At 53.0% G+C, this 15,971-nt stretch overlaps 5 protein-coding genes across 5 annotated transcripts; 3 read left to right on the top strand and 2 right to left on the bottom strand.

Annotated features, from left to right (window-relative positions):
• Nucleotides 1-372: 372 nt before the first annotated feature.
• PODANS_7_11550 (uncharacterized protein) lies at nt 373-1,236 on the top strand (the record flags this gene model as incomplete). The annotated part of the gene is made up of 2 exons (XM_001908491.1): nt 373-783; nt 844-1,236. 2 exons carry the CDS (start codon nt 373-375, stop codon nt 1,234-1,236), a joined length of 804 nt encoding a protein of 267 aa, XP_001908526.1.
• A 338-nt stretch (nt 1,237-1,574) lies between these two features.
• PODANS_7_11540 (uncharacterized protein) lies at nt 1,575-2,570 on the bottom strand (the record flags this gene model as incomplete). The annotated part of the gene is made up of 3 exons (XM_001908490.1): nt 1,575-2,034; nt 2,095-2,261; nt 2,445-2,570. Coding segments are annotated over 3 exons (753 nt in total), but the record flags the coding sequence as incomplete, so codon positions are not given.
• An 863-nt stretch (nt 2,571-3,433) lies between these two features.
• Nucleotides 3,434-4,136, top strand: PODANS_7_11530 (uncharacterized protein; the record flags this gene model as incomplete). The annotated part of the gene is made up of 4 exons (XM_001908489.1): nt 3,434-3,518; nt 3,583-3,637; nt 3,767-3,927; nt 3,985-4,136. The coding sequence occupies 4 exons, from the start codon at nt 3,434-3,436 to the stop codon at nt 4,134-4,136; spliced, it is 453 nt and encodes a 150-aa protein (XP_001908524.1).
• A 737-nt stretch (nt 4,137-4,873) lies between these two features.
• PODANS_7_11520 (uncharacterized protein) lies at nt 4,874-7,579 on the bottom strand (the record flags this gene model as incomplete). Its single annotated transcript, XM_001908488.1, has 3 exons — nt 4,874-6,136; nt 6,192-7,177; nt 7,228-7,579. 3 exons carry the CDS (start codon nt 7,577-7,579, stop codon nt 4,874-4,876), a joined length of 2,601 nt encoding a protein of 866 aa, XP_001908523.1.
• Nucleotides 7,580-8,493: 914 nt separating this feature from the next.
• PODANS_7_11510 (uncharacterized protein) lies at nt 8,494-15,666 on the top strand (the record flags this gene model as incomplete). Its single annotated transcript, XM_001908487.1, has 2 exons — nt 8,494-13,130; nt 13,188-15,666. The coding sequence occupies 2 exons, from the start codon at nt 8,494-8,496 to the stop codon at nt 15,664-15,666; spliced, it is 7,116 nt and encodes a 2,371-aa protein (XP_001908522.1).
• Nucleotides 15,667-15,971: the final 305 nt, after the last annotated feature.

Genomic DNA, 15,971 nt, shown 5'->3' with positions numbered 1-15,971 from the left:
GGCATTCTGGATCTTTGGGATTACTGGAATCACTTGACACACATGAGATCAACAAGAGCAACGAGATCCTGCTTCAGTCTTTTCATTGCATTCGGCTTCAAGGTGGTTGTTGTGTAACTCAGTTGTCGCCGCCGGTTGTAAGCGCTGGTGAATTAAGACCAAAGCCACCCCACCATGATTGGTCAGCGCTTTGCAGCTTCCCGGGTCTCGGCCTTGACATCACCGGAAATTTTGCAAACCTCCCGCCATCGCTTGCAGAACGGCACCGGCATTTCACCGACAGACCAACCCTACCTAACAGCACCTCGTCAACGGCGCTGAGCATCCATCCCCTGAATACAACTGTTCCTAAAGCCGTCTTAAGAGTCAAGAATGCCACCACTGCACTGTGTCAACCCTCCCGCCACCGCGAGTCTCTTTATCCAGCTCAGCATGTGCCGCCGGGCCATCGCGACCTCCCCCTCCATCCTCGATCTTCTCCTCCCTCTGCCAGTGCGGAGCGCCTCTGGGCCAACTCGGGCGCATCACTCTGTGTCTACTGCACGCACTCGCAAAATACCTCACCAATCGGGCCCCAGCCAAATTGCCGCGAGGAGTCCTAGATCATCATGGCGTCCTTGCTCTCCCCGAGGTAATCTCACAAGACGGAGCTTCACAACCACGATGCCGCGGTCTGCCGCCACCACCGCTCCCCCAAGCGGTACCACCCGTGCACTCTTCAATCCCCAAACGGACGATGATGGCCAGGAAATGATGTTGGAGATCACTCCGCGCGCAGCCAAGGTTCGTCCCTGCTATTCAAGTCCGGCTCGTTGAGCTTCCCTCTGACGAGGTATTTTACAGCGTCTCTCCGAGATTATGGCCAAGGACTCAAACCCATACCTCGCCCTTCGTATTCAAGTAGAGTCCGGTGGCTGTCATGGGTTTCAATATCTGATGAAGCTGGTCACTCTTCCTCCTTCACTGCCTTCCTCCTCGGCAACCGACGGGGCAGCAGAGAGTACATCCGCCATCGGAGAAGATGATACTATCTTTACCTTTGCAGCCGATGGTTCGAGTGCCCCAACTGATTTGACAGCTCCAAAAATCATTCTTGACACTCCTTCTCTTGAGCTTTTAAAGGGGAGTAAGGTGGACTTTACGATGGAACTTATTGGATCGCAGTTTAAAATCGTGGACAATCCTCTCGCTACAAGTAGTTGTGGGTGTGGCACAAGCTTTGACATAAAGATATGATAGCCTCAGGGAGCATTGCGCAATGATAAGCATGTAGGGCTACTTATTTGGGGAAGACCTATGTAATAATAGACATCAATGCCTGGACGTTGTTCAAATCACTTCATATCAGGGGGCGGAAACACATTGAGCAACAGCTTCATAGAATTGGGCTGCGTCCTGGCCAGTAAGGGGGCAATCTACTTCATCAACTGTGGGAAGAGTGGTGTGCAAGAACGACTTCGTGTTGTGGTATTGATTCCCCGGAGCCATCCAAGCCGGCTTCCATTTAACGCCATGCACCCATGCCAATTCCCATGACCAAAGACAAAACCGCAAAACCATCAAAGTCACCCAACTTAGTTCATCTGGCGGATGAGAGCGTTGATGTGCTCCTCACGGTTGCCAAGGTCACCACCCTCGATGAAGTGCTTGAACTTGCGGGGACGGAAGCCACCGTTGGGGTTGCTGAGCTTGAAGGGCCAGAGGAAGTTGGCAGCCTGCTTGAAGTTGGGGCCGACGGTGACGATCTCGTGAATGAGATCCTCGATACAGATGATGCCGTACTTGCCAAGGTTCTCCTCGACGATGCTGTTGTCGGTGAGGGCAATGCGCTGGCCGTTGACCTTGCCATATCCGCGCTTGTAGATGAGCTCCTTGACGCTCTTGAGGTTGGGGTAACCGTAGGCAACCCACGGCTCGACAACCTTGATCATCTCAGCGGTGGCCTTGGTGACGCGGACGAAGACACCGTTGTTGATCTGGAGGAGACGGAGAAGCTGAAGGATCTTGCGGGGCTTGGGGGCAATCTTGTTGATACTGTGTGGACGTGTCAGTAATGACTCTGAGATGACTATAATTTTCACTGTGGAAACATACCCCTTGATGCGGACAATGAAGATCAACTTGGCCTCAGCGGGGATGTGGAAGGCACCATCCTGCTTCGCAGCACGCTGGAGGCGAATCTTCTCGCGCTCGGTGTCGCGGTACTCCTTAACGTACTTCTCGGCACGCTTGAAGATGACACCACGCTTCTCCTTGCGGGCCTGTAGAGATGAGTTAGCACAATGTCCACGCCGTGTGCCTCCAAAGTACAAATGTCATCATCCATTGGTTCGATCAGACCCGAAAGATGGTTAATTTAGCAACAGCATTGACGTATCTAGTCGCTAGGTTTGTTGTGCATCATATCGCCCCTCCAGACTCAAAACAAAGAGATAAAAACTTACAGCCTTGGCCTTCTCGAGCTCGGCAGCGCGCTCAGCGCGGGCCTTCTCCTGCGACTTACGCTTCTTCAGGAGAGTCTCGGGAACGAGAATGTCGTTCTGGGTGGGGACGGAACTAAAGTCAACAGATCAGTACGAGGTCCGGACATACACGAGGTATGCGGTAGAGCGCCGTTGGAGAACTGCTGCCTCAGTGCGGCATTCTCTCGTGGCTGACTCGATGTTTTATGTCAGTCGATGGGCGAGCTCGAGTGTGAAGTAACCGTGCAAGCCGTACACAGTGTAGAGAACCCCATCTGTCGACAATCTGAACCGAAGTCCAAATAAGAGCTTGCGAGCGCAGGATTATGGTCCTGACAGGCCTCAATGAGGCTTGCTTGGACCACATCACCAAACGGCAAATGTTTTTAAGGGAGGAGACAAGTCTTCATCCCCAACACCCCATGAGACGTCTCTCAGTCCGCAGGCCACACACCACCAGGCTTGCAAGAAAGAGGGAGAACCATGGGAGGGATCGAGCTGGAGCGATGCCCGGTCTGCGAGGGCAGAATCGAGAAAAGCGTCCAGTGAGAGGACCACGCCAATCTGCAGAATCTCGTCGAGCGATACACGACGATACCATTCAAGGGCTGAAGGAAAACATCGGGGGTGAGGCATACGTAGCGGCCATTGTTCCGGTTGTCGACGTCGGCGGAGGTTGTCGTGCGTTGCAAAGAAGCAGCGAGAAAGAATTTTCAGCGGTGGTCGCGAGAAAAAGGGTTGGCGAATTGGGAGCTTGGGTGGGGCGGTCGGTACGAAGTTACTTAGGGCTTTCCACTCGCAAATTATTTGTGGCCCCGCACCTCTCTTTTCTGCATTCCCACACCGCCAAACTCCACACGGCGACTCTTCACCACACCACTGCCTGCCAAAAATTCCGAATATCTGGGGATTGTCCACTTCGAAACTACAACCGCAAATTCCCAGGTCAAGTTTCCGGATCACCAGTCAAAATGCCCCCCAAGAAGGTCGCCCGTCCTGCCCAGGAGAACATCTCCCTCGGCCCCCAGGTTCGCGAGGGTGAACTTGTCTTTGGCGGTACGTTTTTCCTTATCAGGATGGTTCGGTTGGGAGCTCGTCATCGCTAACAGTTCCGACTTAGTTGCGAGAATCTTCGCCTCGTTCAACGACACCTTCGTCCACGTCACCGATCTGAGGTTTGTAGGCTCCTGAATATGGAATATATGGCAACATTGGGCGACAAGAGGAGGACTCGACGCCTGGTGTTCGTGGGAAAGCAAGACATGAAAGGTTGAGGTTCAGAGGCTAACTTTGGGTGATTCCAGTGGCCGCGAAACCATCTGCCGTGTTACCGGTGGTATGAAGGTCAAGGCCGATCGTGATGAGTCCTCTCCCTACGCTGCCATGTTGGCTGCTCAGGACGTTGCGGCCCGCTGCAAGGAGCTCGGCATCACTGCCCTCCACATCAAGATCCGTGCCACTGGTGGTATGTAACCCGCAAATGCACCCAATTGTCGAATCAATCGCTGATCAATTTGAATAGGTAACGGTACCAAGACTCCCGGCCCCGGTGCCCAGTCCGCTCTCCGTGCCCTTGCCCGCTCCGGCATGAAGATCGGCCGCATTGAGGACGTTACCCCCACTCCCTCCGACTCTACTCGCCGCAAGGGTGGTCGCCGTGGTCGCCGTCTCTAAGTTATTGGGACAGCGGTGGTTGCATTTTTCGGGCTGGACTTGGTTCATATCTGGGTTTCACTGTGGCGTTGACAACTACGAGGGGAACGGCGTGGGATTGCCTGGTCTCCATATTCTTGCGTTTGTCACATGTTGCCTTTGGCACGACTGCAGTTGATGAAAGAAAGAATCAAAAGAAGGTGCTACTGAAGTAGCCACCCAAAAAGCCCGTGTCATCTTGATTGTGACCTTCTGTTTGCCTTGCTGATTTCTCCAAGCCTCTACCCCTATTTCATCATTTTCTTTGCCCTCGGTGCTTTGAATAGACCCCGTGTACCTTTACGGTAGTAGTTGGTAATATGTTGTTGTGAGGGTATTTCAGGAGGAGACAGCAGCGTGCCCTTTATACCCTCGCAAGACTACACTAAGGTCATGAATCCGTATCTGATTACTTGGTAAATGCCAGACAAGGCATCAGCCAATTACTCAACTTCCTATTGCTTGCCGTCCTCGACATCGTTTTTGAGTGAGACATCCATGCCGGCAAACACTAAAAAACAATACCACCATACAATTGTAAACAAGTCACAAGAAAAGACATTGAATCAAATATTAAAAGCCCCACGATTCTTGACTGCCTGCCTATGATCTAAACGTGGTGCAACACCTAAACGCACCCCGGGACCATTTTTGATACGTAACATGCCAAGCCCAATGCAATAGCGCAACGAAAACCATGTATACCCATCGTGACAACCTTAACCGCGGACCGCAGCACCCAGAGCACCACCCGTAAACTGGGTGCCACCAGCCTGTCGCTGAGAGTTTCCTCCAGTCCGCGCCCCGCCTCTGCCACCCCGTTGGCCACCGCCCCGCTGACCACCTCGTTGACCATCCTTCCTGCTGAAGGCATTGGCCGATCCTTGTGTCCGCTGCTCCAGTGTGCGCTCGTTGGTCTCGATGAGCGAGCTCGCCTTGTCTGAGAGAGCCAGGGCCAAGCTCTGCAGACGGCTGAGCTCCACGCCCTTGCGGAAGATGACGGTCTCGGTGACCTGATCGAGGGCAGCCGCGAGCTCCTCGTGGCTGATCATCTTGCTGACAACGGCAGCCACCTTCCTGGAGTCGAGCTCAAACATGGCGCTCAATGTGGAGATGGCCAGTGTGTCGTAGAAGGGCGCATATGTGAACAGGTAAGTGCGCAGACCCTCCTCCTGAATCTGCTTAGCGAGCATCGTCTTGATGTCCTCGGCGCTTGGCATGAGCTCCCAGATCTTGATGCTGTGGATGAAGTGCGTAGCCTTCTTCCACTCACCAGCCGCGAGGGCCTTGGACGCCTGCATGACGTGGTCGCGGGTGTTCTCGGGAGGGCCGGTAAAGATTTGGCGCTCATGGTACTCGAGCATACGGCGATATGTCTTGCTGATGACGCGCTTCTTGATATCGGGAGACGAACCAGTCTGAGCCAACAGCGGGATCTCAAGAAGCATGCTGCAGGTCAAGTACACACACTCCAAGAGCTCAAGGTTGATGTGCATGTGGAAGGGTAGCTGCCGTTGTTTCTCAAGGCGCTCTTGCTCGGGAGAAACTTGGTTGAAGCGCTGAATCATGACACCCTGGGCAAGAAGCTCCTTTTGGCGCCCGCTGCCGCAAATCTCTTGGAGAGTGTTTTGGGCGTCATACACGAGACCCTTGCGGAAGGCGCAGAGACCAACTTGAACAAGGGTACGGTTGTAGAGAATTTGGGTGGCAATGTCGAAGTTGGAAATGCTCTCCTGCAAGTGAGATGTGAGCATCATGTCACGGGCCTTGTAGTACTCATCGTGCAACGCCAAGAAGTAGACCTGGCAGAGCATGGCGCGGGCACGGATAATGCCTTCGCTGTGCTCGAAAAGGTAGTTGCAAAGGACGTTGACGAGTTGGCTGGCATCCTCTGACTTATTACGGGGCGTAATGGCGGAGTCGACGCCCGCAGAGACCTGCTTCCAGGCGTTCTCTTCCAAGATTTTGATGACTTGAGCTGGCTATTTTTCGTTAGCAAATAGGCATTACACTGGACGGGGCCTGAAAGGTCCATACCTTGAAGTACACATGATCCAGGCGTCTTTGCATGATTCTGTTGAGACTCTCCTGGGGAACTTCGAGCGAGGTGTCTTTGCGGATGGTCTCGTAGTACAGGAGACCTTGCAGAACAATGTTGTACAGAGAACCCTCGTCGGTCAACCGCTCAATGTATTCAGACGTGTGAGGGTCGATGGCCTGAAGGGAGCGGGTGAGCTCATCATCAAGACGCTCGATATACGACACGATGCTGCCGGGGATCTTGATATAGCTCTCACCAGCGGCAAGGGTTGGTTGCTTGTCATCATCATCCCACTCCTCAGCATTCTCAATCACAACGTGATCCTTCTCGGTCTCGAGAATCTTGAGCAAGGCAGACAGCTCCTTCTCAGCCGCCTTCCAGTGCTCAAGGGGCATCACATTTCCGGCACCAGCACCGAGATCATACCGGGCAGATACAAGAGCCTGGAGAACTCTGATCTTGAGGTAGGGGGTGTTGGCCACCTTGCTGAGCTCCTCCATGATCTTGATTTGCTCGATACGATCGGTGTTCTTCCTGCCTCTTGACTCCAGAATGGCGCGGAGATGCTTGAGGATGCTCTCTGGAGAGAAGGGCATGGCCTTTCCACGCTTGTCGACCCGGGCAAAACCCTTGTCTTCATCCTCATCAGCCGCCTCGGGAATATAAGTTTCCTTGACACGCAGCTTGTCGGCGGATGGTTTGGGTGGGGGGGCGACCTCGTCATCGGATTCCATGAATGCATCGCTGTCTTTTCGGAAAGCATCGATCTGGCTCTGGTAATCCTTGTTGTTCTTCTTGACGCGTTGCTTCACGGCGTTGAGACCACGGGCGTTGGTGGCGTTCATCTTCTTGGGGGTGACCTTCTGCTTGGCAAGGGTCTCATTCATAAAGTCCTCCAACTCCGCAATGCACTTAATGTAGCTCTTCGGCGCCTTGCCGCCATCCTGGAGCTTGACGACTTGACGGTTGAGCTTGTCGAATTCTGGCTACATGTTAGCAGACGAGCGACAAGATGGGCAAGCAACCACAAACCATTCGCAATAGAGCCCCAGTCATTGATCTTCTGGCCGTTCTGAATAAGGGAGATGGTCGCCTCGAGTTCGTCATGTCTCTTGTCCTTGGCGCTCTTGACCTTTGTTGTCCCCTCCTCCTCGCTCTCTTCGCTGTCGGAGGATGCTTGGTCAAGCAAGAAGCGAGACAGACCCTTCTTGGCAGGACCGGCCTCATCGTCGCTGGAGGACTCCTCATCCTCCTCCTCCTCCTCCTCAGAAGACTCCTCCTGCTCCTCCTGCTCCTCCTCGTCCTCGGAAGTGGAGTACAGCTCCTCCTCCTCAGAGCTGCTCTCGCTCGAGCTGTCGTCACCGCCGCGGAAGAAGCGAGACATGGTTGCGGTTAGTCGTCAAAAAAGTTATCCTTCGGGGGTGGTGAGATCGGAGATCAAGAATAACTTTGCGCAAGGGCGATCGTGGGTTGCCGGCGATGCACAGCAAAAGTCTGACGGGTTGGAGGGGTTCGATAATTAATTTTCGGTGAATGGTGATTTTCTGGTGGGGCGAATTTGGGGCTAGCGAATGCTGTTTCGCCTGGAGCGGAGCGCTGTGACAGACTCGAAACTAATGGAGCTGCTCTTCGGGCCTCGTCCCTACTTTTTATGATTGGCACCTGCAGCAGTTCTAAACGACAACACCTGGGGATTGGCACTCGTGAGATTTTTGCGCAAGTCGGCCGGAATCGTGCAAGCCGTAGAAGTGAAAGAGCTCTCCAAATATTGTTCTTGTGGGGCTCCCTGGCCTGTGAGTCAAGCCCATCCAGCCCGCCACTGAGACAGGTCAGCTGACCCCGCACGTGCATCCATCGCAGACATACCCGTACGGTCTGCATTTATCGGGGCAACGGTGGCTTCAAACGGGGGGCTTGGCACAGACGGGACGGCTGACAGGGACCTGGGCGCGCTAGCAGCAGTTTCGCGCGCTGTTCTCGCCGTCGCGAAGAGCTGTTCCAGTTCGAGATTTTCTAAACCAAGGCGACAGCCAATTTCTGGCTTCACCAACAAAACAACCAACCTCACATCACGCCACTAATCGCCGTGAGCCGCTGAGGGATTGTCGCTTTCTCTCTCCTGCCCGGAAATGCGGACGTCATAATAAGAGAAACACCCACACTCCATCTCCTTTAGCAGCGGACAATCTTCGACCACTGCGATAGACAAAGTTACCGACGGCCACGAACGCCAACAAGGCGACCTTCATCCTTCCCTCTCAACCTCCATCCGAGAATCCCTCCTGAGGCCGTATAGAGATGTCTTTCCCTCCTCCTCCTCCCGGATGGGGTCCTCCGCCTCCACCCCCTCCGCCGCCGCCCCCCGGACCGCCGTCCTCACTTCCTCCGCCGCCTGCTATTCCGGCACCACCTCCCCCCGGATACCAGCCTCCCACGAACCCTCAGATTGCCAAGTTTGCCCAAAAGAAGAAGGAATGGCTTCGGGACCAGCGCAATCGGTTTGGCGAGAAGCGGAAGGGTGGCTTCGTGGAGACGCAAAAGGCCGATATGCCGCCGGAACACCTGCGTAAGATTGTGAAGGATATCGGCGATGTCTCGCAGAAGAAGTACACCAATGACAAGCGAAGCTATCTTGGTGCGCTGAAATTCATGCCTCATGCAGTTTTGAAGTTGCTCGAGAACATGCCGATGCCTTGGGAATCAGCGAGGGAGGTCAAGGTGCTCTACCATGTCAATGGTTGCCTGACGCTCGTCAATGAGATTCCACGCGTCATCGAACCCGTATTTTTTGCACAGTGGGCTACTATGTGGACGACCATGCGCAAGGAGAAGAGCGATCGAAGACTGTTCAAACGGATGCGGTTCCCTCCGTTTGACGACGAAGAGCCACCCCTTTCTTGGTCCGAGAACATCGAGGATGTCGAACCGCTGGAGCCGATCCAGATGGAGCTCGACGAAGACGAAGAGGCTGCTGTGTACGAATGGTTTTATGACCATCAACCTCTCCTGGACACGACACATGTCAATGGCCCAAGCTACAAGACATGGAACCTCACACTGCCACAAATGGCGAGCTTATATCGGCTCAGTCGCCCTTTGGTATCTGAGGTTGTTGATCAGAATTACTTTTATCTCTTCGAGCTCAAGAGCTTTCTCACGGCCAAAGCCTTGAATGTTGCGCTGCCTGGCGGTCCTCGCTTTGAGCCACTTTACAAAGATATCGACCCCAATGACGAGGATTTCGGCGAGTTCAACGCCATGGACCGCATCATTTTCAGAAACCCCATCCGAACTGAATGTCGAGTGTCCTATCCCTATCTTTACAATGCTCTCCCGCGCAGCGTCCACCTGTCCTGGCATTCGCATCCTCAGGTAGTGTACACCCGAACAGAGGACCACAATCTCCCTGCATTCTACTTCGACACCAGCATCAACCCCATCTCATCTCGGGCCGTGGCGCCGAAGAACCTCACCATCAGTCATGAAGACGAACTTTTTGGCCAGGGCAGCAACGAGGAGCCAGAAGAGGAGGAGTTCGAGCTTCCCGTGGGTGTTGAGCCGTTCATGGCCGACGAGGAGCTTTATACAGACGACACGGCATCTGCGATAGAACTGTGGTGGGCACCGTTTCCATTTGACCGTCGCTCTGGGCGTATGGTCCGGGCTCAAGATGTTCCTCTGATCAAGCACTGGTACCTCGAACACTGTCCACCAAAGCAGCCTGTGAAGGTTCGCGTCTCATACCAGAAGCTTTTGAAGACGTACGTCCTCAACGAGCTTCACAAGAAGAAGCCCAAGTCGTTGCAAAAGCAAAGCCTGCTCAGGTCCTTGAAGCAGACCAAGTTCTTCCAGCAGACAACCATCGACTGGGTAGAGGCAGGTCTTCAAGTCTGTCGCCAAGGTTTCAACATGCTCAACTTGTTGATTCATCGCAAGAACCTTACCTATCTCCATCTTGATTACAATTTCAACCTGAAGCCCGTCAAGACTCTCACTACCAAGGAGCGCAAAAAGTCGAGATTTGGAAACGCCTTTCATCTAATGCGAGAGATCTTGCGGCTCACCAAGCTCATTGTCGATGCCCAAGTGCAATACCGGCTGGGTAACATTGACGCATTTCAGCTCGCCGATGGTATCCTCTATGCGTTCAACCATGTGGGACAGCTGACGGGAATGTATCGATACAAGTACAAGCTCATGCACCAGATTCGCTCTTGCAAGGATTTGAAGCACTTGATCTACTACCGGTTTAACGCGGGCCCTGTTGGCAAAGGCCCTGGCTGCGGTTTCTGGGCTCCTGCCTGGAGAGTCTGGCTGTTTTTCATGCGCGGTATTATCCCCTTGCTGGAGCGCTGGCTTGGAAATTTGCTGTCTCGTCAGTTTGAAGGCCGCCACAGCAAAGGCGTTGCCAAGACCGTCACGAAGCAGCGTGTCGAGTCACATTTCGATCTCGAGCTTCGGGCTTCGGTCATGGCGGACCTGATGGATATGATGCCCGAGGGTATCAAACAAAACAAGGTCAACACCGTGTTGCAGCATCTCTCTGAGGCCTGGAGGTGCTGGAAGAGCAATATTCCGTGGAAGGTCCCAGGATTGCCTGCTGCTATTGAGAACATCATCCTCAGATATGTCAAGTCCAAGGCTGATTGGTGGGTCTCGGTTGCTCACTACAACAGAGAGCGCATCAGAAGGGGTGCCACCGTGGACAAGACCGTCGCCAAGAAGAACGTCGGCCGCCTTACCCGTCTCTGGCTCAAGGCTGAGCAGGAAAGGCAACACAACCATATGAAAGATGGACCGTATGTATCCTCCGAGGAGGCCGTGGCCATCTATACGACCACTGTGCATTGGCTCGAGTCCCGCAAGTTCTCCCCTATTCCTTTCCCGAGTGTTTCCTACAAGCATGATACCAAGATCCTCATCTTGGCCCTCGAGCGTCTCCGCGAGGCCTACTCCACCAAGGGGAGACTTAACCAGAGCCAAAGAGAAGAGCTGGCCCTTATTGAACAGGCATACGACAGCCCGGGAACTACTCTCGAGCGGATCAAGCGCTTCCTCTTGACGCAGCGGGCCTTCAAGGAGGTGGGCATTGATATGAACGACAATTATAGCACCATCAACCCTGTGTACGACATTGAGCCCATTGAGAAGATCAGCGATGCCTACCTGGATCAGTATCTCTGGTATCAAGCCGACCAGCGTCACCTCTTTCCTGCTTGGATCAAGCCGTCGGACTCTGAGGTCCCTCCTCTCCTCGTGTACAAGTGGGCTCAAGGTATCAACAATCTCGACCAAGTCTGGGAAACCGCAAATGGGGAGTGCAACGTCATGATCGAGACCTCCTTGTCCAAGGTGTACGAGAAGATCGAGCTCACGTTGCTCAATTCGCTACTTCGCCTCATCATGGACCACAATTTGGCCGACTACATTACGGCCAAGAACAACGTCACACTGACCTACAAAGACATGAGCCATGTCAATAGTTACGGCATGATTCGTGGCCTTCAGTTTTCGGCGTTTGTTTTCCAGTATTATGGGCTGATTCTCGACCTTCTACTCCTGGGGCCTCAGCGCGCCAGCGAGATTGCCGGCCCGCCTCAAAGCCCTAACGATTTCCTCCAGTTCCAGGATCGCGACACGGAGACGAGACACCCCATTAGACTGTACACCAGATACATTGACAAAATTTGGGTCTTTCTCCGCTTCACGGCTGACGAATCGCGCGACCTCATCCAGCGGTTTCTTACCGAACAACCGGATCCAAATTTTGAGAATGTCATCGGGTACAAGAGCAAGAAATGCTGGCCGAGAGATTCTCGCATGCGCTTGATGAGACACGATGTCAACCTCGGCAGGGCTGTCTTTTGGGATCTGAAGAATCGACTACCAAGATCCGTCACGACCATCGAGTGGGAAGACACATTTGCAAGTGTCTACAGCAAGGACAACCCAAACCTCCTGTTCTCAATGTGCGGCTTCGAGGTGCGCATTTTGCCCAAGATTCGCAACCAGAATGACGAGTTTCCCGTCAAGGACAGCGTTTGGTCACTGGTGAACAACGCCACCAAGGAGCGCACCGCCCACGCCTTTTTGCAGGTTACCGAGGAGGACATTCAGAAGTTCAACAACCGCATTCGCCAAATCCTCATGTCCTCGGGCTCAACCACGTTCACCAAGATTGCCAACAAGTGGAACACCGCCTTGATCGCTCTCTTCACGTACTACCGCGAGGCTGCTGTTTCGACTGTCAATCTACTTGACACAATTGTCAAGTGTGAGACTAAGATCCAAACCCGAGTCAAGATTGGCCTCAACTCAAAGATGCCGTCGCGGTTCCCGCCTGCTGTATTTTATACCCCCAAAGAGCTTGGTGGTCTGGGTATGATCTCTGGGTCTCACATCTTGATCCCAACGAGCGATAAGCGATGGTCCAAGCAGACCGATGTCGGGGTCACTCATTACCGTGCCGGCATGTCTCACGACGAGGAAACCCTTATTCCTAACATCTTCCGCTACATCATTCCCTGGGAGGCCGAGTTCATCGATTCCCAACGCGTCTGGACGGAATATTCGCAGAAGAGGCTCGAGGCCAACCAGCAAAACAGGAGGCTGACCTTGGAGGATCTAGAAGACAGCTGGGATCGGGGTCTGCCGCGCATCAACACGCTGTTCCAAAAGGACCGCAGCACGCTGAGCTTCGACAAGGGGTTCCGCACCCGGGCAGAGTTCAAGATTTATCAGTTGATGAAGAGCAATCCGTTCTGGTGGACCAGTCAGCGACACGACGGCAAACTTTGGAACCTCAATGCCTATCGCACCGATGTCATTCAGGCACTGGGAGGTGTTGAGACGATTCTCGAGCATACTCTTTTCAAGGCAACAGGCTTCCCTTCTTGGGAGGGTCTATTCTGGGAGCGGGCCTCCGGTTTCGAAGAGTGCGTAAACCCCCTCTAATCCACACCTCAGCATGCAGTGTACTAACTATTTCCCAGATCAATGAAGTTCAAAAAGCTCACAAACGCCCAGCGGTCCGGTCTCAATCAAATCCCCAACCGTCGGTTCACTCTTTGGTGGAGCCCAACCATCAACAGAGCAAATGTTTACGTTGGTTTCCAGGTCCAACTGGATTTGACTGGTATTTTCCTTCACGGCAAGATCCCGACCCTCAAGATCTCTTTGATCCAGATCTTCCGCGCCCATCTGTGGCAGAAAATACACGAGTCGGTTGTTATGGATCTCTGCCAGGTCTTTGATCAGGAACTGGAAGCTCTGAGCATTGAATCTGTTCAGAAAGAGACGATCCACCCGCGTAAATCCTACAAGATGAACAGTTCCTGCGCAGACATCCAGCTGTTTGCCAGCCACAAGTGGAATGTTACGCGACCGTCCCTCCTGTTCGACAACAAAGATGTCATCGAGGCAACCACGACAAACAAGTTCTGGATTGACGTTCAGCTGCGCTACGGCGACTACGACTCCCATGATATTGAAAGATATGTCAGGGCCAAGTATCTGGATTACACCACCGATAGCATGAGCTTGTACCCATCGCCTACCGGCCTCATGATTGGTATCGACCTTGCCTACAACCTCTATTCTGCTTACGGCCAGTACTTCCCAGGCCTGAAAACGCTGGTTCAGCAAGCCATGTCCAAGATCATGAAGGCCAATCCTGCTCTTTATGTGTTGCGTGAGCGTATCCGCAAAGGTCTTCAGCTGTATGCCTCCGAGAGCAACCAAGAGTTCCTCAACTCGCAAAATTATTCCGAGCTATTCAGTAATCAGACTCAGCTCTTCATTGACGACACAAATGTGTACCGTGTGACGATCCACAAGACCTTCGAGGGCAACCTGACCACGAAGCCCATCAACGGTGCCATCTTTATCTTCAACCCTCGGACTGGGCAGCTGTTCTTGAAGATTATCCACACCAGCGTCTGGGCAGGGCAGAAGCGCCTGGGCCAGTTGGCGAAATGGAAAACGGCTGAAGAAGTGGCAGCATTGATCAGATCCCTTCCAGTGGAAGAGCAGCCCAAGCAGCTCATTGTCACGCGGAAGGGTCTTTTGGATCCTCTGGAGGTCAATCTCCTGGACTTCCCCAATATCTCGATTCGCGCTTCTGAGCTCCAGCTTCCCTTCCAGGCTGCCATGAAGGTGGAGAAGCTTGGCGACATGATTTTGCGTGCCACCGAGCCTCAAATGGTTCTTTTCAACCTCTACGATGAGTGGCTGAAGAGCATTTCTTCATACACAGCATTCTCTCGTCTTATTCTCATTCTCCGTGCCCTGCACGTCAACCAGGATAAGACGAAGTTGATATTGCGTCCCGACAAGACTGTCATCACTCAAGATCATCATATCTGGCCCTCCCTCTCGGATGAGGACTGGATCAAGGTCGAAACGCAGCTTCGTGATCTGATCCTGAATGACTACGGGAAGAAGAATAATGTCAATGTCTCCAGTTTGACAAGTAGTGAAGTACGCGACATCATCTTGGGTATGGAAATTTCGGCCCCCTCTCTCCAGAGACAACAAGCTGCCGAGATTGAAAAGCAGCAACAGGAGCAGCAGCAACTTACTGCTGTCACAACCAAGACTCAAAATGTGCATGGGGAGGAGATTATCGTCACGACAACATCGCAGTTTGAACAGCAGACATTTGCGTCCAAGACCGAGTGGCGCACGAGGGCTATTGCCACGTCGAATTTGCGGACAAGGGCGAACAATATGTACGTGTCACCACTGGACAATGATGTGGATGACATCACATATGTGATGCCCAAAAATATCCTCAAGAAGTTTATCCAGATTGCCGATCTTCGAGTGCAGGTCGCGGGCTATTTGTATGGAGCTTCGCCTGCCGACAATGATCAAGTCAAGGAGGTTCGCTGTATCGTCATGGTGCCCCAGATTGGTGGTTTGCGCAATGTTCAGCTGCCTCAGCATCTCCCTCAACATGACATGCTCAAAGGAATGGAGCCTCTCGGCATTATTCACACGACATCTGGTAATGAGCTTCCTTATATGTCGGCCATGGATGTTACCGATCATGCCCGATTGCTTGATGCCCACCCATCGTGGAGCAAGGAGAGCACCCTAACTGTGGCAGTGTCCTTTACACCGGGCAGTGTCTCACTGTCAGCCTGGGCGCTCACGCCGCAGGGCTACAAGTGGGGTGCAGAGAATAAGGATGTCGGCAGCGACCAGCCCCAGGGGTTTACCACAACCATGGGCGAGAAGAGGCAGTTACTGTTGAGTGAAAAGTTCAGGGGCTTCTTTCTAGTGCCTGAATCAGGGAAGTGGAATTACAGCTTCATGGGTAGTGCCTTTGGCGGCCTGGAGAAGAAACCGGTCCATGTTAAGCTGGATACACCTGCGCCGTTTTACAGCGATCAACACCGCCCGATCCACTTCTCCAGTTTCAACGAGTTGGAAGATATCTGGGTGGACAGACAGGATAACTTTGCATAGGCTGATCAAATGTCGAGGAGGATGTATCAGAGCAAGCGGGTAGTAAGGGAAAAAGCATGGTAATTTGTACTGCACATAGGGGGTGTTTCTTCAAGGCGCTTCGTACTTTCGGGTTTGGGGTTTTTCATGCTTAATAATTAAGTGGGCAAACCTTGGGTGTTTGTCAGTCTGTAAAAAAGTCATGCAAGAAGGATGGTGGCTCACTGGGAGGATGGAAATAATGATATGTTTATGAACAAAGCCTAGGTTTCTCGCCATTATGTCCTGATCCTCTGCCAAAAGGTGACAAGAAACAGGAAGCATAT

This window comes from Podospora anserina, chromosome 7 (assembly GCF_000226545.1).
Source record: "Podospora anserina S mat+ genomic DNA chromosome 7, supercontig 1".
Lineage (NCBI taxonomy): Eukaryota > Fungi > Ascomycota > Sordariomycetes > Sordariales > Podosporaceae > Podospora > Podospora anserina.
Note: the sequence above shows the minus strand (reverse complement) of the source record. Positions and strands in the feature narration are given on the sequence as shown.